We start from the raw sequence: 12,940 nt of genomic DNA, 5'->3' as shown, positions 1-12,940 counted from the left end.
CACCCTCCTGTCAGTCAGTGCCCACACCACAGGGACCCTGTGGCAACTGCCAGTGATCCCAAGGTCTGTGTGAAAAAACGTGCGCATGTGCCGTTACAAACCATGCCGTTTACTTAGCAACCTGCTGGATCATTTGACAATTGCTGCTCTTTGGGAAGTAGCGCTCCTCACCTCAATTATCAAGTTTAGTAAGTTCAAGTAAGTATTGCCATTTTTATGAAAAGAAATATGAAAAAAAAAAACCTCCAGGAAATGGGGGTAACAGGGTCTGAGGATGACTAGCTTCAATCTCTGTCTCCACAGCTCACTCCTGGGATCCTGGCTCCAATAGGCCTCCAACTCCGCTCAGTGTCATGCCACTGTCCCCACTTTTGTTTGACTACATCCCTACCTTGCATTCAGTGCCACACCCCTCTGTCATGCTCCCTGGATGAGACCAGACATCTGGTCCAGCCTGCTCAGCTGGAACCCTGGAGAAACACCTGACCATGAGCCCTGTCCCCTTCATAATGACCACAGCCCTAGAAGTGCCCCCAAGGATCCTCCTCCATTCTCCTCCTCCCACGGAGGACACCCTTTGTCCCTCTCTACTCTCAGGCTAACCTTGCTTCCCCACATCATGCCTGCCTGCTGGGGGCATCTGCCCCTCAGTCCACTTGGAATCTGCCCAGCCTGCAGCTCCCCCCACCCACCCACCTACCAAGGCCACTGCCCCAGCAACCCCTTCTCTCCTGCATTAACTCTCCTTCACGGCTGGCCTTTGGCAAGCATTCAGCTAATTCTCCTGTCCTAAAATACCCTCCTCTTGACCTCCTGTCCCCTGCTAGCTACCATCCCCTTTTTCTACTCCCTTTTGCAGCAAAAACTGCTCAGAAGAACTGTTCCCATTCCTTTCCCTGTTCTCTGCAACCCACCTGTCGGGCTGAGCCTCGCTGCTCTCAGCCTCCCATCTGGTCATCCGCCCTGGCACTCTGCCCGTGCCCTCCTCCCGGGGACGCCGGGAGCCAGGGTGCTCTCTGAGTTTTTCTCTCTCCTCCTCCGCCCACCCCGTTGGCGGCCCCAGGGCAAGTGTCTGGTCTCTTCTTCATCCACACTCACCCCCAGGGATCACAGGCAACCATGTGTCTTGGTAGCCTGTGTGTCACCAACTCCCACCTCACTTCTCTAGCTGGTTCATTCGTGGATGTCCAGACCCTGGTTCCAACCGCCTGCCTGATGCTTCTTGAACAGCCAGTTGGCAGCTCGGACTTGGCCCAGTGTGTCCAAAACATGATTCCTGCCCTTCCCTCCCACACAGCCCACACCTTCAGTGCCCCCATGCCCACTGGTGGTAGCTCCCTCTTTCCACTCGTTCAAGCCAGAAATAAATGGAGCTGTCCTTGACTTCTCTCTCCCCTCACATAGGATGCATCAGCATAACAAGTTGGTAGCACATGCAAAATATACACCCAAATCTGATGACCTGATCAGGTCTCACCCTAGTGTCACCACCACCCTGGTTGAAGTCACTGTTCCCTCTTACCCAGACCACTCCAAGAGCCTGTGGCTGCTCTTCCGGCTTCTGTCGGGTCCCTCCACCTGCCTGGCTGGCCCTCGGCACCGTCTGCTCTCAGCACATGCGGCACATGGGCCCTCAACCCTCCGCGGCCCTGCACCCCCGCCCCCCAGCACAAGCCCCTCCCAACAGCCTGCCACCTGCCCCTCCGTCACCCTCTGGCCCCAGCCCGGGCCTCGAACACGTGGCGTGCTCCTGCCCTGGCGCTGGCCCTCCCTCCAATGTCCCCAGACCAAATCCCTCCACTTCCTCAGGTGTCACCCTCTCCGCTGGTGCAGCCCTGACGTAACCCCAGCCGGGCACTGCACAGCCCTAGCCGGCTGCACGTTCCCCTGTAACTCATCTCTTTCAAACACACTCTGTAAGTTAGCTTTGTTGCTTGTCTGTCAACCTCACTGAATGGAAATTCAACTGAACAGGGGGTTTTCTGCTTTGTTCACTGATACAATTACCTAGAATGATACCCAGCACACAGTAGGTACTCAAATATTTGCTGACTACATGAGCTTTTCTATTTCAGCCCGAGGCTGCCTTATTACTCTCCCTGCTTGCTTTACAGCTCCTTTTTCAGGCTCCTGTGGTGGGGGAAGATTTCTCATTAAAAAGTCACTAAGCCTCGCCTGACATTCTGGACACTGTGGGCCCCTGAGCTGGCTCGAGCCCTCCAGACTACTTCTCGCTCATGGCCACAGTATCGTGGCTAAGCAAAGTCCAGTCTTTGTCTGTCTTGCCTAATCACACCTGGTGTGACACGCAGCTCCAGGAATCCCACACGTGGAGGCCCAGGTACCTAAACACTTGAAGGACTGTCTGCCGATCACCTGAGAGCAGGGCCCCATGACACTATCAACATGCAGGGCCCTACCCTTCCAAGGGGTCACCCTGGGGTTCCCTCTCTTGTACATGTTTTGTCCCCATGGCACTTGATAAGCACACCCCCTGGGGGCCGCACACCATGGGGAACCAGGGTGGGGACCAGGGCTCTGCCATGACCAGCACGGTATTCTCAGCAAGTTATCAGGATTGTTCCCTTTGGGCAAGCCAGTGAGTGGGCTTCTGAAGGCCCAATGACACAAGAGAAGGGAGAGAACTTGAAAAACACAAAATACCAGCCAGCCACGAGGTCTAGGATAGCTAATAAGCCAATCCCATGCAATTCATGAGCGACTGTCTAGCACATGAAAGCAACCTTCCCCACAGAGGCAACGCTTCAGACATGCTCACGTGCAGACGCCAACCGTGAGGGTCACACACTAAGGGAGTGACCACCCCTTTTCCGGGAGCATTTAGGTATCTCCTATCACCTGCATCGCCAGCAGAGGCTGTCTGGTCACCTGGTAATAGCGAGTCAGCTCCTCCAGCTCATCTGCGAGGACGACGATGTGAAGGCCGCACAGCTGCGCGAGGCGGAACTCCAGCCCGTCCACGCAGGCGAAGCACACCTAGAGCGGGAGGGCCGGCGTGAGCACCCAGACAGGACGCGGCCCCACGGCAGCTGGCTTACGAGAGATGCAGCTGCAAATGCAGAAATACCAGCAAACAGAGCTTTTTAAGTTGGAACCTGAACAACCAGATAACTGTAAATGACTTGTGCAAGACTGGGAGAAAGAATGATGACATTTATAACCTGTAGGCCAGGGGCTTTTGACACCGCGGAGACAAGAAAGCCCACATGTTACTTCTTAGGCCCTGAGATGTGGAGGTCTGTTCGGGTGACAGGAAAGTCGTGCTGGAATTTTGGGTCTGGGGGTTGAGAGGGTTTAACAAAGCTCAGGAGTAACTGTCATCCAAGCACATTTCACGTGAGTGCCATTACGTGGGGTGAACTTGCTCTCGTCATCTTTTGGACTGCTGCTGCTTTACACACTGCACTGTGTGCATACGTACTGCTCACAAATGGTGAGAAGTGACGGACCCTCCTGAGCAGAGAAGCCCTCGAGCTGGACTTCCTACGAGGGCTGCACCAACCCTGCGCCACAACAGAGCTGGGTTTGTCCCCACCTCCCACATACAGCACACGTTCTCATGGTAGAGAAAGCAGAAAATGTAGATAAATAAAAATAATCACATCACCCAGTGCCATCAACTTGAGACATAATCTTTGGCCCGCCATGTTCTATTAATATGTGTGATACACATGCTAGCACTTGCCAAATCTTACACACACACAGAGGAATTACATTATACATTCTGCTTGCTAGCGTATTTCTCACATATTCTCACATGATATTGGAAAAATCTTCTCTTACAACTCCACCTATTCATTTTACATAGCAGGGTAGAATTGCAATGTATATCCTATTTAACAAAGGCCTTGATGTTGGACATTTAGGCTGGTTTTTTTCTTTTTGTTGTTTTTTGTTTTTAGAGACAGGATCTTGCTCTGTCGCCCAGGCCGGAAAGCAGGGGCGTGGTCATAACTCACTGTAGCCTTGAATGTCTGGGCTCAGGTGATCCTCTCGATTTCAATCTTTTATTAAACAATGCTTCAGAGATTTGTTAAAACTAAATCTTTTGTACATCTCTTTGCAAGGTTTCTTCCACTTAAAAATGATTCTGAAATTATCAGAGAGCCTCAAGATAATCTGTCCTATCAATTTGTCACAAAAGACTGAAAACGTCAATTTACAGTGATAATGCCAATAAGCTGACATGATTTTTAAGTGTTATGACAATACTTCCAATACTCATAGCTCCGTGCTATCAAGACAATTGCTGGGAGCTGCTTGGTCCGACAGGGGGTCCTCCTGGGCCTTTGCTTCCAAGCACAAATGCCAGCTTGTTAGGTTCTCTGAGCTATCCCAGAGGACTCAGACCCCCACCTGGACAAGGCCAGCTCCCAGACTCGTCCTGTGTGGAAAAAGAGTGTGGAACCCAACAGGGACACGTCCCGCAGCTTACCTCCTTCCACGTGCGGGTGCTGCTGGCCTTGCGGCTGCTGTCCACAGCTGCCTGATACTCCCCGAGGTGGACCAAGGTGGACGCCAGGCGGGCAAAGTTAGAGACGTTGCTGTACAGCAGCTTGGCAGCCTCATACATGCCCTCCTCATAGCAGCGGTCTCCAACCTACAGAACATGGGGCAGCTCCACTGAGATACTCTTACACGGGCAGATTTCTCCAGTGTTGGTTTTAAGTTTCTAGATAGCAGAGATATTTTTCTATTTGCTAGAGTCGGTCTCTTTCTGAACACACCAGCTGCCAGGCTGCTGCAGAATGCCCACAGGAGAAAGCGCACGTCCTGGCCCGATACCCTCCTCCACCGGCCTGGTCCTGCTTGACCCTGCGTACCCCCCACACCTGCACTCCACTGGGCCTGGGCTGAGATGTGCTCCCTGCTGCTTCTAGGCTGTTCCCTTGCTCCCCACTAAAAACTGCAGACAACAAGTCTTGTGTGAGGCATCACCCACCAGCCCTACTTCCTGACACCACTTATAAATCTTTCTCATTTCCTGATCATTTCTTTGACTTCCTCTGCTCTAAGGACCTTGTCTCCCTCATGACAACAGCCAGTCACTGCCATGGCCACCCCACAGACCTTGGCAGAGAGCTGTGAGCCCTGGGACCCCTGTCACAAGCACCCTCTGTCTGCCCAGTGCCCCCTCCTGTCCAGCTCACTGTCCTGAGTGCCTCAGCCCCATCAGTCCAGCGACCGACCAGCTTCCCCCTGCCCCACCAGTCTGTCTGCGCCTGGCTTGTGCTTGTCCCCAGCTGGTGCCCACAGCCAAGCTTGGTGGCTCCTGGCACTCACCCTCAACTCTCCTGCTCGCTCTCAGTTCTGCTTAGAGCCGGCTCTCTGCCTACTCCACACCTGTGGCTACAGAGCCACACAGACAGCGGGACCCCAAAGTGCTGAGGGGTCTCTCTGAAGTTGTGACCACTGACCTCGGAGGGGCTCGCAGTACTACCAACCCTACTTCCTTAATGTGCAGCCTCTCTCCTTGGCAACTGTTCACACTTTCTTCTTGCCTCAAACCTCCAACAAGTCCTCAAGCTGAATATATTTTCCCTTTTCCTGAGAAGACAGAAACTATCAGGAGAGCCTTCCAGAGCGCTACGCCAGGGGCCCACTCCACTTGTGCATGTGACCTCTGCCCTTCCCCCTGCAACAGCATCGCCCTCTGCACTGACCATCCCTGCAAGCTTAAGGAACCACTGTTAACTTCCCCAGCTTAAAACCAAACCGAACCAAACCAATCCTACTCATGCTTTCCTCACCTACCCAGGGCTGCCAGCCTGTTTCCACCCTTCCCCTGAGAGCACATTTCTCAGCAGAGGTGTCGTGTGTCTACATAGCTGTCCTGTGTCTTCCTGTCCTCTCTGCACTTGCTCCAATCAGGCCTCTGCCCGACTCTCTGCCAGGGTCATCGCTCCTCCAGACAGATGCCGATGCGGTTTCCTGGACACCCGCCAGCTTCTCTCCACTCTGGCTACTCTCCATCACCACCTCTCCCTGCTGCCCCAGCCCACACCCCCTGCCATGCTCTCCCACACGGGCAGTGGCCACGGGCATCACCTGTACCCCCGAGGCTGCACACGAACATCTCTAGTCTGGACTTCTCCCAGCCTAACTCCTGCATCCAGTGGGACTGATCCACGGCGTCCTCACACAGCGTGCCCACGTCGGTGAGCGAGACCCTAGGTCCCCACGACAACTCGCCTTCACTGCTCGCCTTCTCACACGGTCAGCTCTGCCTCTGAGACACATCAGGAGCGGACTACGCTTCCACCTGCCTCTCGCCACCATCTGCAGTCGCTGCCTTGCCCTGGGCTGGCCTCTCTGGGCTCGCACCTCCATCCTTGCCTGTCGCTCTGTTCTGCACAGGAGCCAGAGGGCTTCTGCTGACACCTGATCAGACCATGCCCCTCCTCTGCTCAAAATCCCCCAGTTTTCCCAGAGCAGAAGGCAGAGTCCTGATGAAGGCTCACAAGTCTGGGCCCGTGAACGCCAACAGCTGCCTGTCCCCACCGCTGCTCACACCTCTCAGGCTGGACGACTCCGTTCCTGCCACCTGCTTCTGCACACACCCAACACTCCTCGAGGGACCCCTGCGCCCAACCTGCCCTCTGTTCTAGGGGCTCCTCCTTAGACGGGTATAGACTCAGCACCCACCGGGGGGCCCCATCTAAAACCGGAACATGCACCCTCACGCCCACGCCCTGCCTCACTTCTCTCCTTCACACTCACCATGCAACATACTGCAATGTCTTTATGGGTCTTAGGACCAATGTGGGCAGAAATCTGACTACTGCTCTCACTGCTGGTCCACAGCCCCTACTGTGGCACACAGCTGATGCTTAATAAAAGTTTGCTGATGCACCAGGCATGGTGGTACACTGTAGTCCCAGCTACTTGGGGGGCACTGAGGCAGGAGAATTGCTTGAGCCCAGGAGTTTGAGGTTGCAGTGACCTGTGATGATGCCACTGTACTCTAGCCTGGGCAACACAGTGAGACTCTGTCTCAAAAAAAAGAAAGAAAAAGAAAAAAAGTTTGCCGATGAATGCATAAATGGGGTGTTTTATGGAAGAGGGTGATCGTGTAAGTCTTTTGTCACTGCTAACTTAAAGGAAACACAGGGAAAATGACATCTACAAACAGGCAGGGGGCTGGGTCTGGCCCCCATGAACTCTCTCTGCCCGCCGGGCCAGCAGGTGACGGTGCTTCCACTCTGCCCCGCAGCACTGCCACTCAGGAGAATCCTGCTACCAATTCAGAGAAGGGTTTAGGGCAGGGTTTTGTTTTCTAACATTTTAATTCATTTTCCATTTTCTGATTATTAAGGCAATTTTGGAAGCTATATGGTCACTGATTAAAAAAGAACATTGCAAACACTGGCAAGTAAAAAGACAATAATGCAATACTGCCAATTGCACACCTGAGAGTTGTTCACTGTTCCCATCGCGGGCATTTTTCTAGGCATATATGTTTACTATTGTGCATAAAGTTTCTCACTTTGCTTAAACTAACTTTGAAAGGATTTTCCATCACCAGCCAGGTTTTCTCTTTTTTTGAGACAGGGTTTGCTCTGTTGCCCAGGCTGGAGTGTAGTGGTGTCATCACAGCTCACTGTAACCCTGAACTCCAGGGCTCAAGCGATCCTCCTGCCTCAGCCTCCCAAAGTGCTGGTATTACAGGTGTGAGCCACTGTGCCCTGGCCTAAAATTTTTTTTTATTAAGGAAAAAACCCTCAATTTTTACACCTTTAATTTTTTCACCTGGAATTTTATTTTGGTTACAGAATTACATAAACTTTTAACTCCTTTCTAAACTTTAACCTAATTTCCAACAATTACTTGGAACTTATTTTGAAATAAAAAATTTAAAGTCCACTCCAGTGTTATTTATTTCAACAACTTGTGTGCTGTTTCAGGAAGAGTGCACTTATAATTAACAGAGTTAGAACATATTCCATCACCTCTTCATCTTTATCAATTTTTCTAGGGGCAATATTTTATCCATATGGCAGACTTTACAATTATTTAGATCTTTTATTTAATGTTTTTTTGGTTAAGGTTTATTTAAACGTTTTGGTTTTATTCCCTTTTTTTTGTTTAAGAGGAGGGGTTCTCACCCTGTTACCCAGGCTAGAGTGCAGTGGCGTGATCACAGCTCACTGCTATAACCTCAAACTCCTGGGCCCAAGTGATCCTCCTGCCTCACCCTCCTGAGCAGCTGGGACCACAGGCCTGAGCCACAGTGTTCAGCTTGGTTTTATTCCTATTTAAAAAGGAATGTTTTCTCCCCCATTATGTCATCTGATCATTGCTAACATCTGGGAAAGCTATTAGTTTTCTATATATACATTTTATGCATCTAGATTATTAATTCTGAGTTCATCAGTTAATTTTCTTTTCTCATGGTGAACAGAACACCTGCATCTCCTCTTCCAGGGGAATCATTCTGATGCGCACAGCCAAGCACAAGTCAAAATTCCATGGGTCTGGCCCAGCACAGTGGCTCATGCCTGTAATCCTAGCACTCTGGGAGGCCAAGGCAGGTGGATCGTTTGAGCTCAGGAGTTCGAGACCAGCCTGACCAAGAGCGAGAACCCGTCTCTACTAAAAAAATAGAAAGAAATTAGCTGGACAACTAAAAATATATAGAAAAAATTAGTCAGGCATGGTGTCACATGCCTGTAGTCCCAGCTACTCAGGAGGCTGAGGCAAGAGGATCGCTTGAGCCTAGGAGCTTGAGGTTGCTGTGTGCTAGGCTGACGTCACAGCACTCTAGCCCAGGCAACAGAGCAAGACTCTGTCTCAAAAAAATAAAATAAAATAAAATAAAATTCCATGGGTCTTAATTTCTACACCAATACTAGCAACTTGTTAATTCCTGGTGTGGCTTGTTTCTCACCATCATGAATCTGTCACTGGCATCCCTGACCTGAATCAGACTGCGGCAGTGCACAGTCCAGGGGGGGCACAGCCTACCTGCTGGATGTGGGCATTGTTGGGTCCATTGATACAATCTTCCAGCTCAGACAGACGGCTGGTTTTAGCCAAGGCAAAAATAAGTTCTGTTTCTATATAGGACTCACGGCCCTTTTTCCTGGCCATGTGCAGGAATTTAACTAGATCCTCCCAGTTGTCTAAAGACAGAAAACAAAGAGAGATTAACTCAGAACTGGTAATTTTAAGCAGTGGCTCAATTTCTCTCATTCTGTCCTCAGCCAGACCCGTTACCTCCCTGCTATGCCTGAGAACTCAGACTCCAGGTAATGTCTAGAAGGTCTCGACTACACCCACTAAGCAGAGCCTATCTCAGATGGGCGACGGGGATGGGACTCTCCAGATGCACAAGTCGAGACTTCACCTGGAGACAGAGTGCTTATGCCAGCCCGAGAGGTCAGCGCCACGGTCAACAGAAATAGCAGAAGATCTCCAGGAAATCTCGGGTCTAAAACACTGACCTTGACATTATCACAATAGCAATTTATACTGTGCTTAAACTGCTTACTCACGTCAGTCAACTGAAGAGCTACAATAGTATTTATCTTACACTCTTTTGGAAAGTTTTCACTTAGATGTGCCCTCTGCTCTCTCTGGATGCATAATACACAGAGATTCCTAAGAGTCTCTTCAACCTCTTGCCCTGGCCAGGTTTCGCACACGCAAGCAGTAGAGCCCTGTGAAAGGGGATTCACTCACTACTCCTGCTGGCTGCCTGCACGACTTCCAGGTAAGAGGAAGCGTCGTCCGCTCTGATATAGGAGTCGATGGCTTCCTTCACCAAGTCTCTCTGCAGCTGGGCTTGGGCCAGCTGGCTCCACACGGCAGGCTCGTTGCATCTCTCGGCAAACTCATATGCTCGGTCTAGGTTTCCGATGTGCTCGATCAGGACCTGGGGTTATGAGAGGACTTGCATTCTCTGCGACACCTAGTCAGCTCCAAAGAGCAGACAGACTTTTGCTTGTTTCCCTACTCTGCCTAAAGTTGCATGACCATTTCAATTCAGTACAAAAGAACTGTGGGTGCTAAGTATTTCTCAGATGAATGAATTGAGGGGAGAGGTAAGAGCCGTCATATGGGTGGGGTACCAGACACAGAAGAGGCACTCCAGTAAAGAGGTGTAAAGAGACGGAGCTTTCTGGGCCAGGGTGGGACCTGGGACCTGCCTCCTGACAGTGCGACAGGGCACAGAGGCTGTGAGAATGTTTGCAAGAGCTGCTGTGGGGAATGCAATTGCTGGAAAGACAGAAACAGGCTTGCTGGGCTGTAGTGGCAGCCACTGCCATGCGGCAGGGGAGGCGGCAGCAGCAGGCCCCCATGAAGAGGTGGTCTGTCTCAGTGCAAGGCCATGGCCCACATGGGAGTGCAAAGGAAGGGCTTCTAGACCAGAGGTTGCACAGGCAGGTACAGAAAATGACAAAGGAAGAGAGAAGGAAGTCAAGAATACTGGTAAGAGAGCAGCTAAAGTGATACGTCCTATGGTTTACAACTGATTTGGAAATAAAATCAGAAAGGCTCACAGACTGGCAAGAAAGGGAGGTGGCTGCAGGGAGGAGTTCGTGGGGAGGTGGAAGGGGAGGGAGGTGTGAGTCCTCTGACAGCAGGACCTTGGTCCAGGAGAGCACCGGGGGAGCCTTCGGGAAAGGGCAGGCTCATAGCCAGATGGGAGAAGCACAGCAAAGGTTAGGGCTGGAGCCCGCAGGGCTGGGAAGGATCAGAGAAGAGCGCTGGGGATGAGCTGGACAAGCAAGGGTCTGACGTGCAAGGGCTCGAGGGTGCTCAGTGCACAGAGGGTGCTAGGGCCCAACACGGCTGCGCTCAGCAGCTCACCTGGACTGCAGAGGTGTTCACATCGAACTTGCAGAAGATGGCAAACGCCTCCTCGTACAGCGCACTGCTGATGGCGATGCTTGCGATGTCTGGGGCATCGTAGTTGTCCAGGCGGCTGATGTACTCCATGACACGTGTGCAGTCCGCCTTGATGGCGGTCAGAATCAGCAGATTCTGGAGATTCCTGAGGAGAGGGGTGGTCAGCACACACCACAGGATGAAGGCTACACAAGTGCTTTTTTGCTGGCCAGGTAGCCCAAGACCCCCAATTTTTAAAAAAGTAATTAATGTAGGCATACACGACTGGGAAGCAAATACAACAGAGTATTTGTGAGGTCTGCGGCAAAGCACAGGAAGAGAATCGGAACACTGCCAACCACAGAGAGGGCTGCTGCAGCTTCGCAGGAGCCCACCCTGGCTCCCACTGCAGAGTCGCCTGTTTTCCTAACCGAGTCTCTGCAGTTCTTTGTGATTCTTCAGTTTTATCACATCTACTGCATCCCTGAGCAATACAGGTAGTTTTGCATGTTTTTGAATTTAATTTTGCTTTAATCATACTAAATGCACTCTTGCAAAAATTTTCTTTACCCTATTCAAAAATGTGGCAAAAATAAGAGCTGGGTGTGGTGGCACACATCTGTAGTCCCAGCTACTCAGGAGGCTGAGGCAGGAAGATCACCTGAGTCCAGGAATTTGAGGCTACAGTGAGCTATAATCGTGCCACTGCACTGCAGCCTCCGCAACAGAGTGAGAACCTTCTCTTTAAAAAGAAGAAAAAAAAATCAATGTAATGCAGCACATATCAAGAATCTAAAAAAGAAATACCACATGATCTCCTTATCAAATGAATCAGAAGACGCATCTGACAAAATCCAATGCTCATTAATGATAAAATTTCTCAACTAGAAATAAAAGGGAACTTCCTCACTCTCATGAAGGACAAGAAGCCCACAGTTGGCTGGGTGCAGTGGCTTACGCCTGTAATCCCAGAGCATCAGGAGGCCGAGGCAGGAGGATTGCTTGAGGCCAGGAGTTTGGGAACAGCCTGGGCAACATAGTAAGACTTCATTTCTACCAAAAAAAAAAAAAAATTCGCTAGGAGTGGTGGCACACACCTGTAGTCCCAGCTACTTGGGAGGCTGAGGCAGGAAGATTGCTTGAGCCCAGGGGCCAGGGCATTAAGGTTACAGTGAGCTATGATGCCACTGTGCTCCAGCCTGGGCAACAGAGGGAGGCCCTGTCTCAAAAACAGGAGAAAAAAAAAAAAAAAGGCAGCCCACAGCTAACATCATAAGCAACAGCGAGAGACCAGATGCTTAGCTCTAGCTCAGAGACCAGACCAGGATGTCCACTCTCACCACTTCCACTCAACGCTGGACTGGTGGTTCTCACCCAAGGCATTTAGGCAAAAGAAAGAAATAAAGAGCCTCATTGGCCGGGTGCGGTGGCTGACGCCTGTAATCCTAGCACTCTGGGAGGCCGAGGCAGGAGGATCACTCGAGGTCAGGAGTTCGAGACCCAGCCTGACCAAGAGCAAGACCCCGTCTCTACTAAAAAAATAGAAAGAAATGATTTGGACAGCTAAAAATCTATATAGAAAAAATTAGCTGGGCATGGTGGCGCATGCCTGTAGTCCCAGCTACTTGGGAGGCTGAGGCAGGAGGATTGCTTGAGCCCAGGAGTTTGAGGTTGCTGTGAGCTGGGCTGACACCGTGGCACTCTAGCCCAGACAACAGAGTGAGACTGTCTAAAAAAAAAAATAAATAAATGAATAAAAAAAAAAAAAAAGAGCCTCGCTCTGTGCTCCGCGAGGGATGAGAGGCTGAACTCTTGCCCTGGGTCCACAGGTCTCTCCTCTCCCCGGAGGCCTGCTCAAGTGCTCTGCTCGGCTCCTACCGGATTGCTTGAGTTTTTCTTTCCTCTCCTCCACACCAGTCCTTTGTTGCTTAGTTATGCAGCAAATTTCTTCTCCCTGTCTGCAGCTTCCCTTTTCGTCATCTTCTTTATGTTAAAGTTCTTTAGTTTAACATAGTCCTGTTGTTTTGTATACATAAGGTTTATGTATAAACATAAGGTTTATGTTTTTGTGACTGGCTCAAGAATTCAT

At 50.9% G+C, this 12,940-nt stretch overlaps 1 protein-coding gene across 7 annotated transcripts in view; it reads right to left on the bottom strand.

Moving 5' to 3' along the window:
* The window catches only part of CLTCL1 (clathrin heavy chain like 1), a 110,339-nt gene that overhangs the window by 14,422 nt on the left and 82,977 nt on the right, over positions 1-12,940 (bottom strand). For all 7 annotated transcript variants that reach the window (XM_045535186.1, XM_045535187.1, XM_045535193.1 and 4 more), the window contains 5 exons: positions 10,834-11,017; positions 9,703-9,895; positions 8,986-9,143; positions 4,457-4,621; positions 2,890-2,997 (listed from right to left, as the gene is read on the bottom strand). In XM_045535186.1, coding sequence (XP_045391142.1) covers positions 2,890-2,997; positions 4,457-4,621; positions 8,986-9,143; positions 9,703-9,895; positions 10,834-11,017 — 808 coding nt within the window. The remainder of the gene's footprint in view (positions 1-2,889; positions 2,998-4,456; positions 4,622-8,985; positions 9,144-9,702; positions 9,896-10,833; positions 11,018-12,940) is intronic.

Source organism: Lemur catta, chromosome 21 (genome assembly GCF_020740605.2).
Source record: "Lemur catta isolate mLemCat1 chromosome 21, mLemCat1.pri, whole genome shotgun sequence".
NCBI lineage: Eukaryota > Metazoa > Chordata > Mammalia > Primates > Lemuridae > Lemur > Lemur catta.
The sequence above is the reverse complement of the archived record's forward strand: the minus strand, read 5'-3'. Positions and strand labels throughout refer to the sequence as shown.